Genomic DNA, 23,991 nt, shown 5'->3' with positions numbered 1-23,991 from the left:
TCATGGAACGTCTCTCGGCCAATCAGAAACAAATAAATAGTTCCATAGAACCCAATTGTTGTATAACTAGCACTAACCTGGCATAGTTATTGTAAAGGCTGTAACGACACATTAGGACAACCTAAACATTACACAATGCAAATGGTAGAAATTATGTGATTAGAAGACATCAAATATGGTTAACCTTACCTTTCTTGCAAAAAAGACCAGGCGCGACACAAAATTACTGGATCCCGGACTCATAGATGTAACGTTAAATCCTTGCAGTGAGTGCAGTGAAGTGCAGCCTTGTAGCAGTAGGATAATGGTGCGGAGCAAATGGGATTTTTATGTGCGCAGCTTTTTGATTTAGTGTTGTCTTACACTTCCTATGTTTCATGGACTGTAACGGTAGGCTATGTGTTTATGTAGTCATTTTAATACAGAATTAACTTTGATGAAATTATAATCAGACACTTCAACCCCCCCCCCCCCCCCCCAAAGAAAAACTCGTCGGATCTGCACGATTCACACAAGTCCCCCAGACAGCCGTGAAAAAGGCGGCATCCGCCAAAGGGCGCGCTGTTTGCATCCCTGCATAGTCAGAACGCATAACAACTAAATGCAGCGTTGCCTTGTTTAGTTCTGATAGTGGGTTTCAACAGGAACATTTCTCCTGTGATCAGTGAGGTTTAAGTGATGAGTATTGCTGGAACATGTCACACAGTCTCATTGAAGGGCAAATCTGGTGTAAACTGATTCAAAGCCTTGTTGTTCGAGCTCACCAGGCACTGTCCAAAGGACAAAGAACAATAAAATGTGTCATAACCTAGACAAGTTATGGACAAGAAAGTAAAGCTGACTCAATATGGCAAAAAAGCCTTCGGTATCTTCTTTCCATTACAGGGTTTCCCCAGGTTTGACCACCCCAAATAAGACTTTTTTTAAGACCACTTACATGAAAATTAAGACCTACATCACACCCATTATGCAATTGTAAAACACCAGATCAAATCCATAATGACAATTAAAACAACACTTCCCCATGATGTGCTGTCCTCTCCTTTCGACTGATTATGTTGATTCCTTGCGGACGGTGCGAAAACCCAAAGTATTGTTTGCGCATATCCTAAGAAATTAGACTAGTGTAGTTGCCACGATACCAAAATTATTGTTTCGATACCGATACCACATCAAGAATTGCGATTTCGATACTTCGATAATTCTTAAAAAATGTATTTGATTTGGGGGCCCAGACCACCTTGACATCATCAGTAATATTGAATATACAGTAGTGTTATCATTCACACCAGTGGGCATCCTAGATTCTGCTTGACTCTTTCCACACACATGGAAAATTATGGCTTATTTCATATGTTTCTATTTCATATACCTTCGAATTCATATAAAGTGTACAGTTATTGTATAGTATTTTTTAATCTGCATAATTACTATTAATCTGCTTAATTGCTAAACATATTTAGTCATTTGAATGCTTAATATTTATTTTTAAACTATTACACCTAGGCAAATTTTAATGTGGTGTGTAGGTCTAGGTGTAATTGAGTGTTTGTCACTTTAAGAAATACGTGAGTAATTACTGTAGCCTTCAGTCTCACGGTTTTAGGCTAGTGAATAATAGTTGCACATAATGCATAAGGATATGTGGATGCAATTCATTGTTGTCTGTCATTAGATAAAATAAATGTAAATAAAAAACTATCAAGTTCATAGAAGGGATCATGTTCAATAATGATTTTAGCACTAATTACGAATGACACACATGACCTGAGCTAGCAGAATTAGTTAGCAAGGAGCTCTCTCCAGATGTAAAAGTTTGCAAAGGTTGCGCTGCCTATTTCTAAATTACATTAAACCCAATAGTAGACCTACGTACATCTCATAGCCTAGGTAGGTTAGCAACACAAAGTTGAGAGGTGCAAGTGAGCAAATCAACTTGATATTAGCCTATTATTATGTTTTACCACAGAATCACTTAAGCTAAACTAGCAGCCATGTCTCGCTGTTTATGGCACGACAGCTGCGCATATGTGTGTGAGGAGAAAAGACGCACAGCCACAGGCTTGGGGAGGAGGCACTAGACGCATGCCTTGTGCACACAAACAAGAACACGGTCATTCTTAAAAGTATTGATACTAATAAAATTAGGTATTGTGACAACTGCTAATAGCTATTGCGACACTTTTGTAGTATCGGTGCACTGTGCAACACTAAATTAGACGATCTCTGACGTTAATCAACCCCCTGTTGAATTTTCACATTGTTGTTTTTTCCTAGCCTAGAAATCTAGACGCAAAAGATCCTTGATTACTAGCAAGATAGAGCAACGTAATTCGTTACTAGCTAGTAATCAAGGATCTTTGGTTGAATAGCATACTGGCTTCCGCACAACGTTACCCGTGATGAATTGCAGCAGAGCGGGGTAGGCATAGCAACGCCGCGTAGCAGGCAACGACGAGAGCGCGAGGGCTGGATTTCATTGCACTATAGAACTGGTCTACCTTGTCTGTACTGCTGCAAGTTTCATCACCTGGTAAGAAACCCACAATTGCAGTGTCATGAGCAAATGTCTACAATGAGCAGCTTCAAAGAACGTATAGTGATTTCTAGCTCGTAGTGTGAAAAAAAGTATTTATTTGAATATCTCACGAAAAAAGTAAAATGAACTGAACTTTGAACTAGTTCAGAATTAAAATTGTGAACTTTGAACGTGAACTGTTCACTTTGAGCATGTATGAACTGAACTTGAACTAGTTCAGAAAAGCTGTGAACTGGCACACCACCCTAACATATGAACACTCCTTTTAAAGTTATTGCACACCTGAAATCTCTCCATGATCTGACCAAAAAAGTTAATGCACAGTCCTGCTCAGTCATGCATGCCACAACATTTTCAGCGCTATTATACAGCAGTAGCCTACGGAGGAGAAAAGGCCTGTGAGCTAAAGCAATTGTTTTTCAGTTCTTGAACAATCATGCAAGAACCGTATTTGACGAACATGGAATGCCACAGAACTTTTGCAAAGATATGCTTCCATTGGCTACACCAGACAAGCTAGTTTTTCCCCCTTTACTGCGTGCGAGCAGCGTGTATGCGCTCCGCTTCTGTTGTTGTAGACTGAATGGGAAACGGATTTGGAGCCAAAGGCTAAAATTTAACGCAGCTACAATTTGTAAGATATCACCAATATCAATTTAATGTTACAGATGTATGGCTACATACATTCTTAAAATGGTTCTGGTCTAGACTTAAATATCGATTGAAAACTTCACGTGTTTTTAGAGCGTGCTCTGCAGGCGACCTGTTGGCTATTTTTAGAAGGTGCGCTGGGGACGCACCTTCTAAAGTATCATGGTTAAGTTTTCAAACATTTCACTGACTGCTGGTCAGGCTCTCTGTGGCCACCTAGTATCTGTAACCTAAATTGAGGAAGCGTTGCTGGTCTAAAAATAAATAAATAATAAAAGAAACTGTGATGGGGATCGATCCCCATGTCGACTATGTGAAATAGCAACTTACTTAGGCATTAACTTGTTGCACCACAGGAGAAGCATCAACTTGTGAATTGGGAAATAAAGTATCAAAAAAACATCAAACCCATGTTTACATGTCAGCAACATTAACGTTAATAAGATGTTACTCTCCCTGTGCGCAAATTTTGTGTAAAATATGGACACGTTAGACTCTTCCTGCCCATTGCATGTCAGGATCTGGGCCCAGTTCCCCGAAAGCATCTTAAGCCTTAGAGCGTCGTAAAGTCCCTCTTACGAACGTCTTAAGATTTGCCGACTGTTTCCCGAAACCATCGTAGCTTAAAGCCCCCCTGTGTAAGAAATTCTCCCATCTAGTGGTTAGGAGTTATATAGCAACCAACCTCTCAAGCGCTGCCTCGTTTAGAACTACGGGAGCCGTCACACATCAAAACTGACACTAGTTCTGGAGTCTTAGCACGTTGAAGCATAAACTTCTCTCTGAAAGCGTAACTCTCGCCAAAATGCACCCTAGGGTGTTTTGTGAATGTACACGAGTCAAACTTTCGTTTAAAAGCATAATTATGTCTGAAGCGCCACTTTCAAGCTTGTCCGTGTTGTGGAGTTTTGAATGGGAACTATTTTTTGATACATGATCGCGTCAAAATCGCTATTTTTAAAACACTAAGAAGGCTCGACACAGCATGAAACTTCGATCGAAGTATCATCAGTGTCTCTACACATGAACTCGAGCATTGAGAACATTGTTCGTGTACACAGTGTTCACTAAAAGAAAGGTTTTGAACAACTCACTTGGGTTTTGTGCTCGCTGCCATCAGTCAAGGAGTGAGTTGTCCAAAACCTTTTTTTTTAGTAAACTATGTGTACACTAACAATGTTCTCAATGCTCAAGTTCATGTGTAGAGACACTGATGATACTTAGATTAAAGTTTCACGTTGTGTTGAGCCTTCTTAGTTAGCTAAAGTTATTTCTCTTTATTTATTTCGTTGGAAAATACAATGTCAATGTCGGACTGTTAGGAAGATATGACTTGTAGAAAATGGGCTCGTAACTTACATTGCTAAATGTAGGGAAATTCTGCAGATGAATCCAAGCTAATGTTTTTCTATGCATCCAGACGCCAAAGACTGAGCTGTATTCGCATGTTATGTCCCTTGCTGGCCACCGGTATTTTAACATGGCGCATGTACACGGCTAGTCGCCCCTGTGCTATGTAGATTTAAATGAGGATTTCTAAGCCAATAGGTATGCTTCGAGTTGGTGGTGGTCATAATTACATGAATGAGGCCACATTTATGAATGGTAAATGTTGATTTAGTTAACAAACAACTGAAAACGTTACACAGGGGGGCTTTAAGAGCGTCATGAAAACACTCGTAGATCTACCTTACCGGCTAAGAGCATCTTAACAGTACTTCTCACTGAGGTCACCAACAGGACAGAGGAATTACAACTTAGAATACATAATCCAATTTACGTTCCCATTCTTTATTGTGTTTACCTGTGATGAATCAGATTTTAGCGTGCAAAATAGCCTACATTTAATGGTCATAATAATGTGATGAAAAGCGGACAGAAATGCAATCAAGTTATTAAACGAGACGTTGCCAGAATAGTTTGACATTGTCTTTGCTAAGTGAATATTTTATTAGGCCTATGAGGTAAAAAGCAGAGAAAGCAACATGTGGTGTAGTCTGTATACTGCATCAAAATCTAAGCCTAAACATTTCCTCTCTTTCTTACTCGACTTCTTTCTTATCTTCAAACGTGTTCTTAAGTGACACCGCGAAAAAATATTGCATGGTGCAACAATCTAATCTTAAAATAATTACAATTATTTATGTCTCTGTGTGGTATATAACCTACTTGGGATGCTTACATGCAGATGTCAAAGTGTTTCTATTTTCGTATTGATGTGAATTAATGTGTAGATCCGAAGTTTAAATGGTAGACCTATAGCTGTGACGTGCAGTCACCTGACATCACCGTCAAATCAGAGGATATTTCAGAACTATTAACGTGGACAGCTCCCCTTAAGAGCCTCTTAAGAGCAGTGCACGCGCGTTCACGCTACGAGCATGTTCGGGAAACATTTGGAAAAACCAAACGAACAATCGTAAGATGAATCGTAGAAAACCCCTCGTAAGAGCGTGTCTCCGTCGTTATCGGGAAACTGGGCCCTGGACTGGACTGATGAGTTTGTGCCACCCTGGTGGCCATATTGTGTATTGTCCTGTGTTTGTTTTTGCCACATCTCCTTATTTGTGTCTGTGTGTCTCCGCCACATCTCCTTATTTGGTCTGTGCTTCCTGTCTTGTTTGTTTTTCCTCCATTTCTGCCTCCTCACCTGTTCCCTGTTATTGTCTCGTTGGTTTCGTCCAGTCCTCTGTCTTTCTGTTAATTGGTACCCTCCTGTTTCTCTGTTCCTTGTCGGATCATCTCTCTGTTTTGGTCTAGTCAAAGTCCCGTATGTATGTAAGTAAATGTTTAAATGTTAAGTTCATGTTAAAATAAATCGTGTTTTGTCTGTAATTCTGCCTGTTGGAGTCTTGCACTTGGGTCCGCCTGCACAACCTTGACATTGCAGTGTGCGTTTCAATGCCTGTGTTTCATGAACTGAATTCTTAACAGAATAGGCTTGACAAAAGGATACAATCAGGCAAAGCATTTTTATTTTGTATATATCAACAACAGTGCATTTTTCATGTAGGCCTAGGCTAGTTACTAATTGGGTTTGTGTACTTTTTCGTTCATTTGATTTCCGGTTTTGAAGCAATAGCCTATATATATATATATATATATGCCTATATGCACATTCAAAAAATTGGTCATTTTAAATATTGATGACAATGTGTTCAAACGGAAAACGAGCCATATTTCATTTAATTTAGCCCTCACAAGTAGAATGGTGTGTTGTTTATAATCATGGACTATTAGTTTAACAGCAATAAATCTCCATTACCAAATGTAGCCTACAAAGGGGCAATTTTGCTTTATTAACAACAGGCAGAGGCGATTCTAGAGTCTGTGGGGGCCCCAAGCAAAAATTTCAAGGGGGCCCTACCGACCAGTGTTCACCATTATGTTAGGCTAAAATAATCTGATACCAATGGAAAATGTATTAAATAAAACCTTTTTTTTAATTCCAAATGTTCCAAACATGAAAAACTTCTTTGGATAAAGTCTATCTTTTATTCTTAAATAAGCTACTTGGTTGACCCATCTCCTGACAATGTTACAATGTTTATTGTTTGCTTACAAGAATTATTAGCATGCAGAGTGAGAAGCGAACTGAAGGAGTTGGAGCTGGGAGAAAAATAGCTGGGCCTATAAACAGGAATGGAAAGAAAACTTTGCGTTCATCTTACCCAGTTTCACAAATGCAAAACCAGTGTATCAGATATGAAACAACGCTGTCACAATAAATAATATTATACCACACTACAAAACGCAGCTATTTGCTCCAAACAAGCACAAAGGCGCAATATTGAAGTGCTGGCCGAGGTCTATGCACAGCTAGCAGGATCCAGTGCATTCTGGTGTTCTTTCTCATATTTGTTTAAGCACCAACTCACAGTCTGATTAGTGAATAGGCTATTTGTAAATCGATATCGTAAAATAAAAGATTTAAAAAAATAGGACTGCCAGAATAATTTGACTGTGACAAACAATATCAGTGGCGGCAGCTTTGGCCGCCTGTTGCTGACCCATGTCGTAGATTATAGTTTAAACTCGAGGTGTGTCAATGATATTTTAATTTCATTTCGACTGAGCCGACAGGGATTTTACATTTTTTTTTAAAGTATAACGCCCATTCAGCCGACCTGGAGTTCAGAACTGTGTTAGGCGTTAGTGTTTATTATCTTCATGACTAGGCCTACAGGAGGAAGGCAGACAGTAGTTAGTCAGTTTGAGGACAATAAACGATGCATCAAAGGGTCAAGATATTGGCACCAAAGAGAATTGTTTAAAACAGAACAAGTGACGGTGTAAAATTAAAAATCTTTGGCGGCACACATTAATGTGATTTAAAAAATTAACGTGGATGATTGGTCCTTACTCATTAACACGTTATGCTGACAGCCCTAATATAAACATAACGTTAACCATCTCCTTGCTTTAACTAGTTGTAACTGTCGCTAGCTAGCTGAAGTATATTGTCGTATAGATGTAGCAAACCATGTTCAATCTTTCTGCCAATTAACATTAGCCTATAACTTCATTGAGTAAATGTCAAAATCTGATGTTGATCCGTTATCACTGCACCCTCGATTGACGTTTACCACAGTAGACTAAATATGTGTGGATTCTTTGAACTCTTTTGAACACAGATCCGCTGTTTATAAGGCCATAGCATAGGGCCTACATGTACAGATGTACTGTTTGTAGCCTACAACAGGACAGGAGCACGCAAAATCTCGCTTGTCCCACCGGCAAACGTGCTGAGACCAGGTCGGGGGCCCTCTAGCGGCTCGGGGCTCCAAGCAGTTGCTTGGTTTGCCTGTTGACAAGGTGCGCCTCTGACAACAGGTGAACCAGAAGCATGCATTGTGTAACGTTAACAGATTAGATCAAGCTAGACATATCTTCCATCTCAAATATAGGCTACTGCCCAGATAGCAAGCAGATATTGGACCACCGGTAGATAGGCTACTTGTCGGCAACCCGCGATGGTAACGTTAGGCCACCGGCAGTCTGCCGTATAAATGAATAAAGAAAGGTTGTCAAAGATGCGGCTCATTAGCCCAGCGGACCGCGGTAGAACCGATGTGCAAAAACTCACCGGTCCACCGGCGATAGCGAAACCGGGGTGGTTAACTTTGCTAGCTAGCTCCTATCTCATTGGTTCCCAAAGACTGGGTCACGACCCACGGGTGGGTCGCAGGAGATTTTATTTGGGTCGCCAGCACAATTTATGTTGTCTAATAGGCCTAGCTTATACCATTTAACCAGGAAAGTTATCAGTTTTCTATTAGGATATAGTTTGTTTAAGTCAAGTCATATTTATTTATATAGCACACTTAAACGCAATGTTATTGACCCAAGGTGCTCAGAAATAAAATAAACAGTAATAAAACAAAAAATAAAGACCTAAATGACAAAAAATAAAAATAAATAAATGAAAATACAAAATAACAATAATAATAATAAACAGATTATGATTGTAGATAAAAATAAACATATGGTTACTGAAACTACTACTATTATAGGCCTAGAGAAAGATGTACAGTAAAGTTAGATGCCAGTTAATATAATGCAGTAAAGAAATAGAAATAAGATTAAATAAATAAAATAAAAATAAACAACCAAACAAGGGACATTATAGGCCAAAGAAAATAGATGGGTCTTTAAATTTGATTTAAAACTACTGATGGTGGGAGAGGACTTAATTTCTATAGGGAGATTGTTCCAGTCTAGGGGCAGCAACAGAAAAAGCTCTATCACCTTTAGTTTTAAGGGTTGCCTTTGGGACTGATAGAAGAAGTTGTGAGGAAGACCTCAGTGGCCTAGAAGGACAGTAGGGACTTAAAAGGTCACAGATATACTGTGGTGCCATTCCATTTAGGGCTTTGAAAACAAAAGGTAAAACTTTAAAATGAATTCTGTAATTGACAGGTAACCAATGGAGTTGGGCCAGCACAGGACTTATGTGCATATGTTTCTTTGTTCCAGTAAGAAGCCTAACTGCTGCAGTTTAGACTAATTGAAGTCTAGCAAGGGTAGATTGGTTCAGACCTAAATACAGAGAGTTACAATAGTTCAGCCTAGATGTAACAAAAGCATGGATTACAGTTTTTAGGTCAGTATATGAGAGCCAGGGCTTTAATTTAGCTATTTGTCTTAGTTGAAAAAAGCTTCCCTTAACCACACTACTGACTTACTTATTGAAATTCAAAGAGGAATCTAGGAAAACATCTAGATTTCTGACCTCACCGTGGCAATTTTACAGCCAGTGGCCCAAGTGCATTTCTTATCTTAGGAACAGAGCTGAGTGGACCAAAAATAATTATCTCTGTTTTCTTTTCATTTAATTGTAAGAAGTTTGCAGCCATCCAACTCTTTATGTCATTAAAGCAGTTAAACAGGCTTTCCAAGGTGCAGGAACTATCGGCTGTTAATGGCAGATAAAATTGAGTCATCAGCATAGCAGTGATATTGAATGTTATGTTTGTTAAAAATGGAGCCAAGAGGCAGCATATATAGGGAGAATAGCAGAGGGCCTAAAATGGAACCCTGAGGGACACCACATTTGATAGGTGCAATGGACGAAGAGCAATTACCTAATCTTACAGAGAATGTTCTATCATTCAGATATGATGTGAACCATTTCAACACCACCCCTTGCAGACCAACTTCATCCTCCAGACGTTTTAACAGGATGCTATGGTCAACGGTATCAAAAGCAGCACTAAGGTCAAGAAGTGCTAAGAGGGCACAAGAACCATTATCTACTGAGCAAAGAATATCATTTTGCACCTTAAGTAGAACAGATTCGGTGCTATGAAGTTTTCTAAAACCTGACTGAAATTTATCTAGGATGTTGAAAGCTTTCAAATAAGAAGTGACCTGAGAAAGAACAACTTTTTCCAGGATCTTTGAAACAAAAGGTAATTTGGAAATAGGCCTATAGTTTTTCAGGTCACTGTAATCAAGACTGGGCTTCTTTAGTAGAGGTTGGACAATTGCATGCTTAAAACTAGAGGGGACCACTGCAGTAGATAGAGAGCTGTTGATAATGGCCAAAACAACAGGGCAAATGATGTTAAAGACTTCCTTAAACAGGCTGTGTTTACCACAGTCATGGCCCTCTGTGCAATTTTGCACTTAGAATAGCTCTGAAACTGGGGGCGAATGCGTCGCAGAGGGGACAGCGTGCATCTCACTCACAAAATGAAACATTTCTGTGGGGCGCCTGCCATGGACCTCACAGTTGCAAAATGCAAGGGACATGAATCAGCACAAACATTAACGGACAGCTGCTTCCGTTGACTGATTAAAATCAAGTTTCCGTGCTGTCAAGCAGACATCCGTGCACTGGACATATTCAATTTGCGTCATAGGCTGTATAGTTTCGAGATGCACTCTTTAAAGTTAATAGCAACTTCCTCACATTCCTTATTTCGGATTTAAAAACGCACAACAGTGCATTAAATTAGGCTACAATTTAAATTGACAATTTAAAAGCTATTATTTCCTCTCGTTTTCCACTTCGCAAACTATACTAGGCTACAGTAAAGGCGCTTTATCTTTTGGCTATTGCGCAAAAACCTCTTGTTCTGATATTTATTCATTTCACGTTCTTAAAACATAGCTCGTCACAACATCAATACACAGCCTTAGTATAAGGCCTACAAACAAGCAAATGTTTAACTCCAGAGAAATGCGGATTCAACTTTCCAAAGAAACCTCCAGAAATGGGCTAATATAACGACTTGAGTTATGTGCTATATGCTATTGAAAAGTTTGAGAACCTGTGGCCTAAAACAATATGGGTCGCGATGGTCTGTCATTTTTAAAAAGTGGGTCCTCAGAAAAAATGTTTGGGAAACACTGTCCTATCTGACGAACGAGTAGTGTGACAACGGCGTTCTTATGGAAACGTTGGTGCTGTTGCGAGTTGTTGCACTGGTTTGAATCCACAGTTTACGTGTTGAATTACACAATAAAACGTGTTTTGCAGTAAGTTGCTGGTTTGTAGAATGTAGCAGCTCGCTCAGTCTCGTTGCGAGTCCTGGCTCTCTCTGCTGCTGACTGCCTCCCTCTCGCCGCCAACAATTTTAAACTGCGTGACTTAATACAAAAAAACATGGCTGACTTGGATGGGGGCTGGGCTTGATGTCAAGCCCCGCCTTCCCGCAGGCTGCAGCGAGATGCTCCTCAGCTAGCCAGCAAAGTTAACCACCCAGATGGCAAGAGGCTGGCGGCAGCCCACCGGTTTCGCTGCCGCCGGCTGACCGCTGAGTTTTTGCACATCGGTTCTACCGCGGTCTGCTGGGCTAACGAGCCGCAGCTTTGACAACCTTTTCTTTATTCATTTATACGGCAGACTGCCGGTGGCCTAACGTTACCATCGCGGGTTGCCGACAAGTAGCCTATCTACCGGTGGTCCGATATCTGCTTGCTATCTGGGCAGTAGGCTAGCCTTTATTTGAGATTAGGGTATGTCTAGCTTGATCTAACCAGTTAACGTTACACAATGCACACACATGCTTCTGGTTCACCTGTTGTTAATAATGCAAAATCGCCCCTTTGTAGGCTACATTTGGTTGTTATTTAGAATTCTTGCTGTTAAACTGATAGTCCATGAAAGAACACACCATTCTACTTTTGAGGGCTAAATTAAATGAAATATGGCTCATTTTCCGTTTGAACACATTCATCAATATTTAAAATGACCAATTTTTTGAATGTACATAGGCTATTGTTTCATAACCGGAAATCAAATGAACGGAAAAGTACACAAACCCAATTACAGTAACTAGCCTATATAATTATATGTATACTATAAATATACTTTATAATTCGCTACCGGGCTGTTAGTCTGGTTGACAGCCCATAGAGCCCCATTGTGGACCCGGAAATGTTGAGTACACCAAAGTTTTATGATGGAAATATATAGTATGGGTTCCCAGCATGCAGAAACTGCCGGATGCTAATTTGCGTATGTAATTGGGCTAATTAGCATAATCGCCTATATTGATCATATTATAAGAGCTGCTTGGCCAAAATAGACAATGTTAGTATTGTAGCATTTCACCAAGAGCCAGAGTTTCATGAACTTGTTTATTGTCACAAAGCACACAATGCAGCATGTAACACACAGCGGGCCGCAGGCCCAGAACCGAAAGAGCAGTAGCCTATATTCCCCGGGGGTCCCGCCCCCCTCTCGCCAGGCTGCCAACCATGAGCGTGCCCGGGGTTATGCATAGCACGGACACTCCCTGATTGACAGCCGGTCGCTACATTATGTTTTTTGGGGTTACTTGAGATGCTGAGACCATATCTAACATTTTCAAGATTCAAAATCACTATTTAAACTTGGTTTGGTCACGTTTTTACTCTCATTAAGCTGAGTTTTTTTGGTCCAATTTAGACAGATTTTTGGAGGATATGAGTGTAGCGATATACAGTAGGGCTGTAACGATACACCAACCTAACAATTTGATTTATATTTTTGCGATTTTTGACCCACGGTTTGATACGAACCTCGATTTTTTTTTTTGAGTGGGGGGGGGCTAGACATTTCAATAGCCTACCTTAGAACACCAGAGGATTACAGTATAATATATCTGTATTATTTTATATCCTGATATAAAAAAATAAATACTGAATGTCTGATATTTATGACGGCACACTTTATGCAGATTAGCCTCTTGCTTAGGGCTACTATTTCTATTACAACTCTACCACATTCAGCTGTCTGGTTGAAGCCTGGAAATATTGTAAACAAAGTAGCATTGTTGGCTAGCTTATCATAGTCTACTGATTGGACTGTTCAGTTTCCTCATGTGTGTTTAAGGTAATACTGTTCTCCTAGGGTCAAGCCCTTTTGGGAAACATTGGTACTGAGATGATCATTCAACTTGAATGCAAGAGCTTTAACAAATATGTGCAGCATGCTAATGATGCTAAGCAGATTTAATAGTCTAACGATTGATGAGACATCGTTGTCTAATCGAAAGCTTTATTAAAGGTCGGGAGCAGGGACATCGGCAAAGAACATAGCACACGCTAGGGAAGTAAAGAACACTCACACCTTACACACATAGGGTTGGACGCAGCCACACCATACAGGCACAAGGACACACAATAACAACCCCAAAGTTTTCCCAGAATCCCCAGCGCGAAACATCTCAATCACAGTCTCAAGCACAGTCCAGCACGCTGACATTACACAGCTCCCCCAACAAGCCATTGCCGTCGCCGCTCGTCCCCAGCTCCCTTCAGAGAACGCCCTCAGGTCGCACTTTCACAGTGTGCACCACCGCGAAGTTCCTCCAACACCTGGCGGGGCTTGCCTCCACTGCCACAGACTCCCCAGCACTGAACACCGCAACTGGCACCGCACCTCTGACGCTCCGCTCCGTCGTCTCGCCAGTCGGGGCAGAAGACTCCAGCTCCATCGCAGCCGGACCACGCTGCACAATCAGGGTACAGCTACCGACGTTGGCGTCCCTCCGCTGCTGCCTTGTCGCATAGCTTTCCTCCGCTGCTCCACTCCACCACGGTCACGCCAAGGCCTAGACCATCTCTCTGGCTCGTGCTATCGAATTTCACACAACAAACTTTTTTTCCCCTTATTTTTCTAAAGAGCGCCGGCGAACAGGCCAACTCACACAGGCGCCCGCACCCAAAGGCTTAGAGTTCAGTTTTTCAGAGGGCCCTTCCGCCAAAGCTGCCCAACCGTCGTGCCTCAAACGGCTCCGCCAACCGTCCGTCCTCAAGGCACCACCTCCTTGCCGCTCCACCTCTGCTCTGCTCCGCAGCCTGGGCCACCGCCAACTCCAGCCTAAAGCCGCCCGGTGAGGGCAGGGGCTCAAGGTCTTCTCGCGGTGAAGTTAGCGCCCAGGTCGGCGTCACCACCTCATCTTCCAAGGCCGCTTCCTCAAGCCGCTCTCCCGGTCGCGTGAAGTCCTTCTCCGCCGTGGCCACTGCATCGGGACCCTCTTTAGGCAAGCACTCCTCCCGTAGCCAGGCCCAGGCGACGGCTGCTCTCCTCCCGAGGCTTCTACTGAAGGCCTCTGTAAGCTTTTTAGTACCCCTTACAAGGGCTCTCTTCGGATCCTTTTGCTTGGGCCTCCACCTATCGGTGAGCATGGACGGATTATGAACTTTCGGGCCCCTGGGCCCAGATGTATTAAGGGCCCCCCACTAATTGTCGCATGTGGAAGGGGGGGTTGGGGGTCCTCCCTCAGAAATGTTTTAATTTGTTTAATGTGATTTCCTGTATACTGGTGCATTTTGGGGATGGACTAAATTCAAACAGATTCATAGCCTACATCCTGATGTGTTGATATTGAGGCAATGATTTCATGCAAAGGCTTGGGCCCCATGACCCTGGGCCCGGTAGGCCCGTGCAGTAATCCATCCCTGGCGGTGAGGCCTCCCACTCCCGGCTCCTCCAGCACTGAAGACACTGTCTTCTACAGAACGCAACTTGCTCCTCCATGGAAAACGTGCCCATCTACAGGTGCTGCTTTGGAAAGCAGCAGACTGTCCTGATCCACCGGCTGTGGATATCACCGCATTTGGATGGAGTATGAAGACAGGTATGAAGAAAGGAGAGGAACTCGCCCATCCTCGATTCAAGTCCTGTTGCTCCTGCTGATTTGTTAGATGTTATCAGCTGTAACTGCAAAACTGTGGGTTAAAACTGTGTATACATGTATCTGGAAAGTGCAGCTGTGCAACTGCAGGCCTGGCCTGTACTAATTATTGTTTCTGCAAAGGCAGTGATGTTACATGTTGCAATATATTTAGACAGCAAAAAGAGCAGAAGGACAGGGATGAGGAGTCTGGAGAAGATGACGACAGGACAACGAATGAGGACAGTGAGGAGTAGTAGAGGCTAGTTCTTCCCTTTGTTACTCAATTGTGAGTCACAGCAGAGGGCCAGTGAATAGCTATTTCCAAAATGATTGTGGAATTCAGAAATAACTTGAGGATCCAAATTATTCCTGAACACTGGAACATTTTTATCCTCCAAAAATCTGTCTAAATCGCCCCCAAAAACTCAGCAAAATCAGCTTAATGAGAGTAAGAACGTGACCAAACCATGTTTAAATAGTGATTTTGAATCTTGAAAATGTCAGATATTGACTCAGCATCTCCAGTAACCCCTAAAAACATACTAACATTGTCCATTTTGGCCAAGCAGCTCCTATAATATGATCAATATAGGTGATTATGCTAATTTACGCTAATTAGCTTAATTACACAAATTGCCCAGTGTTTCCCATACATTGACTTATTTGTGGCGGCCCACCACAATATCAACACTGACCACCACACAATGATTTTCCATATTGTGCTATTTAAATTGGATGGAATTAGTTTATAGTAGAGCTATGTGCACCTTTGCACAGCCTCTCATTGTATCTCAACTACCTACATGCACGTTTAAAGCAAACATTAACAATCCTGCAATTGTTGGCATAAAAGTCGACTGGCTAAATTGTGCTTAAATCTGCATCATAACCACGCTGCGCTAATTTGTTAAAAACTGTTGCATTCAAGTCGGCAGAAAGGCTAGGCAATCAAGGACATGGGTAGATGGAGGAGAAATCAAAAATAATAAATAAAAAGTGTGCAAAAGTTGGAGAAAGTCAGATGTGTGTGTGTGTGTGTGTGTGTGTGTTTTGACGTGTGATGAAATAAGAAAATAAATAAAAGGTCTGTAGCATAGGGAGAGGGATGTAAAAGTGCTAAAAGTCTTGTAGGTGTGTGTGGGTGTGTATGTGTGTGTGTGGGGGGGTCATGAGTGCTGAGGAGTGAATGAGTGCAAAGTCAGTATAGTGTGAGTTCAGAGTTGGGAAATGTTTGAGAGTGCTGAGGAGTGAATGTGTGCAAAGTCAGTATAGTGTGAGTTCAGAGTTCGGATGGCCTGGGGATAAAAACTTCTCCTGAGTCTCTCAGTTCTGGCTTTGTGACTACATAGGCGTCTTCTTGATTTCAGCGGTAGGAATAATCCATTGTTAGGATGAGAAGAGTCCTTCAGAATCTTTTGGGCTCTTAGGATTACTCTTCTGGAATAGATATCTTGTAGAGCAGGGAGTTGAGTTCTTATAGTACGTTCAGCTGAGCGCACTACTCTCTGCAGAGTACTACAATCTCTAACTGTGGAGTTCCCATACCAGGTGATGATGCTACCAGTTAGAACACTCTCAACCGCTGAAGTGTAGAAGGCCTTCATGATGGATGAAGAAACTTTGAATTTCCTTAGCTAAAATTTTTCTTTTCTTTACCACCGACAGCCCGGTAGTAAAGGCAGAATTCGATTCTATAGTTTATTGTTTATTAGATGATAGAAACTGATGATGTAGGCTAAACACAAATGACATTTCATGCAACAACAGTGAATTTCTCATGTAGGCCTAGGCAAGTTACTGTAATGGGGTTCGTGTACTTTTTCGTTCATTTGATTTCCGGCCTATGCGCATTCAAAAATTTGGTCATTTTAAATATTGATGACAATGTGTTCAAATGGAAAACGAGCCATATTTCATTTAATTTAGCCCTCGAAGTAGAATGGTGTGTTGTTTCATTATCATGGACTATCAGTTTAACAGCAAGAATTCTCCATTACAACCAAATGTAGCCTACAAGGGGCGATTTTGCTTTATTAACAACAGGTGTACCAGAAGCATGCATTGTGTAACGTTAACGAGTTAGATCAAGCTAGACATATCTTCATCTCAAATAAAGGCTACTGCCCAGATAGCAAGCAGATATCGGACCACCGGTAGATAGGCTACTTGTCGGCCCAGCCCAGCGGACCGCGGTAGTACCAAGGGGGCAGGCGAACGTTCGGAGACACTATGGCGGATCTGAGGCTAAATAGTAGACCAGTTCACCTAGCCATCCCATTGAAGCCCACGCAATTTGGCGCCACTTTGACATCAAATAACATTACAGCTGAAGTGTTTTAACCCTTTATATGAACTTTTTCTATTTTCGGAGTAATACAACATTGTGTGATTAGCGTCATAACCTCGGCTGAGTAATAAACGTTTTTCCGAAATCAATGCTAAAGTGACGTAATGAGCATACAACCAGAGCGGGTGAAAGCGTCGCACAGGAGCAAAATAACCATATTCTCTGGATAAGAACGAAAGCATCGGAGCACAACATTTCAGCGAAGTTTTGATGGATTGACAGTAGCCTAGGCTATGAATGTGGCGAGTGCTGTTTATATTAAATCACATTTATCTACGAACAACTAGGACATTTAGAACAGTAATGTAGACATGGTGGTAAACTCAGCAGTCCGCCGGCGGCAGCGAAACCGGTGGGCCGCCGCCAGCCTATTGCCATCTGGGCGGTTAACTTTGCTGGCTAGCTATCTTATCCAGCTAGCTAGTTCCTATCTGACGAACGAGTAGTGTGACGACGGCGTTCTTATGGAAACGTTGGTGCTGTTGCGAGTTGTTGCACTGGTTTTGAATCCACAGTTTACGTGTTGAATTACACAATAAAATGTGTTTTGCAGTAAGTTGCTGGTTTGTAGAATGTAGCAGCTCGCTCAGTCTCGTTGCGAGTCTTGGCTCTCTCTCTGCTGACTGACTCCCTCTCACCGCCAGCAATTTTAAACTGTGTGACGTAATACAAAAAAACATGGCTGAGGCTGCAGCGAGATGCTCCTCTCGCCTTCCCGCAGGCTGCAGCGAGATGTACTTGATTTGATCACACACAATTAAGAACTATTTCCTAATGTGGAAAATGTTTAGTGTTTTTCGGCCAGAGGTTCTATAATAGCCTAGTCTACAATTAATTTGTGCCGCAAATGATCAGACGTCTGACAGAAGCAAGGGCATAGCCTGTAACTTTGTTGATCCGCGGACTAGCAATCTCATCGGAGAGGAGCCCCTAACGCTGCAGAGACAGAAGAAAGGCACAGAACACAGTTGCATGTCCAGTGTAGCCATGGGTCTGATGAATATAGCCTACCGAATGCAGATGGCACGCTTTGCCTGGTCTAGACTAGAAATTATATTTCAATGATTTAGATTAGAAGCTGGGCACGTAGCGCTCCAGAATCTTTGGTAGCAACCCCGCTCAATGCATCTCCACACTTCATTGGTAGACTTCCGAGGGCCCTGACATTTAAAACGAGACATTGAGAACTTTGAAAAAGCACTGGTAGTTTACTTACAAGACGATTTTATACAGACAGTATCTTCACGAAGTTTAGCGTTTGCAGCCATCTTGAATTTAGTCACGATAAGTCGAGCAACGAGTAAGAATGAACAGGTATGATAAGGGATCAGATTCCAAAAATAATTCAGTGGAAATGCATGGATTCCAGTTTCTTCCAGTAGCAGCAACTGGAATCCATGCATTTCCACTGAATTATTTTTGGAATCTGTAAAGGTAACATAAAGAAGTCACAGGTCTTCAATGTTACGGGAAAAAAGTATTTATTTCTCTATGCTGTGGTGGAAGTTAGCATAAGAGGGATTTTCCCGGTGGTCAGACATGTGGGTCAGATAAAAACATGAGACGGTTGCAACATAGATAGGACAGGAAAAGTCAAAAGAAAAACTCCAATCTTTCTTACTGGTGGTAAAAGGGGTGTTTGCCTGCCTTCCGTTCCTGGGGCACAGGCCGCTCCCAAGAAAAGATAACGTGAGTCTTCTGGAAAACTAACTAAACTATACTCCCTGAACCTATGAATAAAAACGTGCAGGAAATTTACAACCGCTCAACTAAAAGTAACAATACCAAAACTATTAACAAAGTGCTTTAGACCATAATTTAACAAAGTTTAAACTTAGAAAAACAGTAAACTAAAAGTGCCAGCCAACGTCCGTCAGGAGCGAGGACGAGAGAAAGAGAGAGAGCTATCTTGGAAAGGGGCCGGTTTTTATACCAGTGGGCCGGCCCTCAGTCAGGCAGTCATCCATGTCAGAATTGAAAGTAACACACCCAGTCTCCACCTACACAAATGATAGTGACAGAGTAGGCCAAGAGAAGCACAGAAAACTTCAACCACGTAACACCAACATTGCCCTTTTCATCTCGCGTGGCAGCGTACCACAGTTTGGGAATCCTGTCTAGACACTAATTGCATTTACAATAGCAGCAGGTTCAAACACACCTGGCTCCACTGGAAACAAATGAGCTACCTGAAGAACCATTCGTGCATAAGGCCTATTGTACTTGTGTTAATGCGTGCTCTCTATGCAAACTGACAAATTTGTTTGTGGGTCTCAGCATCTAAGGTGGACATGCGACGATACATTAAAGGTGGATTGGACACTCTTCAATGCGAGGTGCGCAGGCACTACTCGGGCGGGACGCCGGTGCGCTGGCCCAAGTTGGGAGCCCAGGAGCACGACAACTGGTTTACCTGCACACTGCACCACACGGAGGGACTCTTTGTCATCACTTCTGTCCTCAGACAGAGTTCCAATGTTCGCAATGTTATGCAGCCAGGCCTCCAACATTGGATTCAACAGTGGGTTCCAGTTGCAGATAAAGACATAATCAGCACCACAGGTAAAGTCAATGTCACTGCTTAGAGAACAGAGTAGGATAATAACTGTGGTAATAATACCATACAGTTTATGCCTTTCCACATGCCTCTGTTTCTGTGCCTGGCCAGCTGTAATGTTGATGTTCACCAACACCCCCACTGTGGTGGTCGGCCTGATGAAGGAGCAGACCCTGAACTGTGAGTTTGCTGTAGACCACAAGGCAGCCCACCTCACTGTGGAGTGGCACCTGCAGCGCAAAGGCAACCGCTCCAAGCTCTTCAGCTACTCCAGCCACACGGGCCAGAGTGAGGGCAGTGGTGTGTCTGTGAAGGCCATTGCTAAGGGAGACGCGTCTCTCAAGATCCCCTTTACAAATATAACTAGTGAGGGCACCTACGTCTGCTCTGTGCACGTACCTCCAATCTCTGGCAGCCACTACATACAACTGAACATCAAGGGTGAGTGACACTTACAGGAAGAAAAAAAAACATGACTCAAAAAGATCAAATGAGCAGTTTTAAGGATTAGTGTTTGTTTACAGTCTTTACACTTTACAAAGCACTCCATGTTCAGCCCGGGCTTAGTAAATGGCAAAGTGACTTGGTCAGTTATCCAGCCAATCACAACTTGCATCGACAGGTGCAATTTGTTGGCTGTTAAGCATTTTAAAAAAAAATCATCAACCTTTCACCAGAATAAAGAACCATTTCTTTAATGGTTCTGTCATATTTTGCTTGACCAGCATTTCTGAATTAGGCTGGAGCTGCAGCCTTTTATCCTGCGCTTCATGAATCTGTACATGTGGCAATCACCACAATGCTGATCACCACAACACTCAAACACTCTCTTTTTCAGAACCTCCCTGTATGTCGCTGAATGTGAACTAATGGTTCAGTTATGAATTGCTTGAGCAGCATCTCTGAATTAGGCAGAGGCTGCAGCCTTTTATCCTGCGTTTCATGACTCTGTAGATTTGCCACAACAATCACCACAACACTCTGTCTTTCAGAGCTGCCCCGTTTGTCCCTCAACGTGAACTCTCAGGTGTCTCTGTCTGTGGGGGAGTTACTGCGGGTGGATTGTGAGGCGACAAACTACTACCCGCACGATGTGCACATGGAGTGGTTGAAGGAGTCTCTTACCCCGGGAGCAAGCCGCATGCCTGAGGTGCTGAACAATACCACGTTCTCCAGCCACCACCGCAAGCAGAATTACACCTACTCCCACATTGTCTCTTACCTGCTCAAGCCCACCCTCCAGGACTCTGGGTACCGCTACTCATGCAGGCTGTCTCACCATGCTCTGCAAATGCACATCCAGAAGAGCTTCACCCTCAGTGTCACGGGTTAGTAGCTTACTGTCACAGTTTGAGAGAGGGGAAAAACGGGGGGTTTATATTGCTCAATTTTTACATGAGACAAGGTATTTACAGACCTGGCGTAGGGGGGGCTACTTGAATCAGAACAAGATTGCTGCAGCACAGAATGACAGTTCAGCTCTGTGTTCACTAAAGGTTAGCATTATCAACACCACAGCGCAAATTAAGTTCATTAGGCTACTAATGCATACACATGAACTAGTTTGGTCTTATCACAACTGCAGAGATAAAATGTGTTAGACAGACAAAGTTATCAGCAGTTAGTAACATGCTTAGAGCCTTAGGTGGTAAGGTAAGCCATAATGTTAGAACACAGCTGGGTCTCGCGGACACTAAGCCTCCTTGTGGTCATGGTTAACATTAGGCTATTAATTCATTAACTGTGACATTAAATGTTTGCGCTGCCAACTGTTATTCATCTAGTTTTGAGCATGTGTGAGATTTGTTTGGTGGGTGTTGACAGTGCACGTGATCAGAATACTTTATCTGTTCATCTTTACCTGCTCATTATGCCTACTGCACCTCCTGCCCTCTTTGATACGTGTCCGTTCAATCAAAGCCATGAACACTTTTAACGCACATCACAACACCTGATTGCACTCTCATCTTCATAAGCATTATATAGCATGTATATATATATATATATATATATATATATATATATAATTTTTTTTTTTTTTTTTTTTGCACAGTTGAGAATGTAAATGGTTTATCTAAAACAGTTCAAACCAACTGTATGTATGTGTGACTTATAGACGCTACAAACGTTTCGGGAAACATGTCAAAACCTTCAGGTATAACGAACAATGTAGCGTTGAGAAGGTTTCAGGAAACCAGGCTCTGCTCTGTGTCTGTCTCATTCTATGCTGAAATGTAAGATCAATCTTGGTCATGTCAGAAACCAGTAAAGAAAATAGAGCTGTTATGTTTTTTTTTTCTTGACATTGCAGATAAGGATTCATATCTCTGGTACATACCTCCTATTCTGACTATACTTGGAATCCTGGGTTTCCTCTTGATCAGACGACGTGCAGGTAAATAAACAGCCACCTCTTTTATTTGTATTGATTTTGTGACATCACAATATGAGTTTTTCACACATTACATTGTTGTTACAGTACCAAAAGGACCTAAGGTAAGACCCATCTCTACAAAAAGTAAGTTTAGACTGTCAAATATGTTCTACCTTTGCTGATTATGCATTATCTTTTTCCTCTTCTGACTAGGGTGTGTATGGCCGCGCCTAGAACTGAAGGGTAAACATGTGGGTTTTAAAATATGGCACACTAATTGGGGACAATCCCATGTTTCTGTTTACACCTGAAGCACTCCAACAACAGGTTCATGTTGGAGTTTATGCATTTTTGAGTTGGTTGCCAAAAGTGAAATATCATTGGATTCCTTGGATCAATTGAAGTACAACGCACACTATGACAGTGGAAATCAAAATTTTGGAAGATGACTGATCCATTTAATTTTGGATTAAAAGAACCAAACTGTTTTAGCCTACTGACGTGTGCAATGCTTATTTATGTTCAATACGTTGCACAGTATGCATTTTTCTAATTATGCAGACCTCCTGATTAATTTTTGAATATATTGGTATATATTAAAGGTAGTTGACAGTAAAGATATTGTGACATCTACAATGCTTATAAAAAATATTCACTCCCTGGATATTTTCCTCTGTTATTGCTCTTATAAATTGAATCATGGTCAACTTAAATGTCAAAGTTAAAACAGATCTCTTAAAAGTAATGTCAACTAATTAAAAAAAATATATAATGTCAAATAAGTGGTTGCATAAATATTCACCCCCCTTAAAGTGACCAACCTAATTCAAATGTTTAAGTCACTGAACATCCCCTGGAGTTCCGGGAAATCCATCTTTAAGAAATGGTGCATGTGCAAACCTGCCTAGACCAGGCCGTCCCCACAAACTGAGTAACTGCAAGAAGAAGAAGACACCTAGAAGACACCTATGGCTGAAGGAGTTAGAAGCCTCAACAGCTGAGATGGGAGAGACTGCATACAACCACTGTTGCCCGGGTTCTTCACCAGTCAAAGGTTGGTAACACTTTACTTGTCTGTATTGATGGTAATTTTGATACCATAGATTTAATAGAGACCCAGTCAGACCAATAGTATGAAAAATCAGGAACAGAGTTTATTTACAATGATGCGCATCAAGGGAAAGACAGCATGACTTCACCTAAAGATCCATCAGCTGCTCTAACTAGACAAGGAAATAGTTAGGGTTTAAGTATCCTTCCAGGCTGACGGGAGATGGCGTTGGTCATCCCATCTCACGTGGACTACACTGAATCAGACCCTGATTAGTGGTAACCTGGCAATCCGGAGCAGCTGGCTACTGACGCAGCCATGCAGAACAGTAAAACACTGCAAAGTCATAATATTCCCGCTTATCTCTAAATAAAGTCACACACAGATATACACAGGGACAGTACAGATATCATACAGTCATTACATACAATCATACTTTTAGTATCAAAGTGACCCACTAATGAGAAATGCAGAACATTAAACCACATATTGAAATATTGGACATAATGCAGAACATTAAACCACATATTGGAATATTGGACATAATGTTCTATTCCACTTTCTCTTAGTATCTACATAAGAGTGACATGAGACTGTCATAACTTATCATGACAAAAACTGAATGACACTAACCCTAACTTGTCATGACAAAATCCAAATGATACTTGACAGAAGCGAGTGACGGAAGAGCTATGTCATAAACGTTTATGAATTGTTTATAATGTTTGACACGTTCCTGACAGTGTCATGTCACTCTTATGTAGACACCTTTAAGTAAAGTGTCATCCAAATGGGTATGGGAGAGTGGCAAAGCTCATATTAAAAGGTGCAGTGTAGTCATACCCAATTTCAAGCTATAT

At 41.8% G+C, this 23,991-nt stretch overlaps 1 protein-coding gene across 1 annotated transcript in view; it reads left to right on the top strand.

Annotated features, from left to right (window-relative positions):
- Positions 1-22,576, top strand: part of LOC121712224 (tapasin-related protein-like) — a 37,962-nt gene extending 15,386 nt beyond the window's left edge. Inside the window, exons 3-8 of the mRNA XM_042096309.1 lie at positions 19,427-19,711; positions 19,818-20,147; positions 20,699-21,034; positions 22,018-22,101; positions 22,186-22,202; positions 22,294-22,576. Of these exons, the coding sequence (XP_041952243.1) occupies positions 19,427-19,711; positions 19,818-20,147; positions 20,699-21,034; positions 22,018-22,101; positions 22,186-22,202; positions 22,294-22,314 (1,073 nt within the window). The 3' untranslated portion in view covers positions 22,315-22,576. The remainder of the gene's footprint in view (positions 1-19,426; positions 19,712-19,817; positions 20,148-20,698; positions 21,035-22,017; positions 22,102-22,185; positions 22,203-22,293) is intronic.
- The last annotated feature ends 1,415 nt before the right edge of the window (positions 22,577-23,991 follow it).

This window comes from Alosa sapidissima, chromosome 6 (assembly GCF_018492685.1).
Source record: "Alosa sapidissima isolate fAloSap1 chromosome 6, fAloSap1.pri, whole genome shotgun sequence".
Taxonomy (NCBI): Eukaryota; Metazoa; Chordata; class Actinopteri; order Clupeiformes; family Clupeidae; genus Alosa; species Alosa sapidissima.
This window is presented reverse-complemented; position numbering and strand designations above follow the sequence as displayed.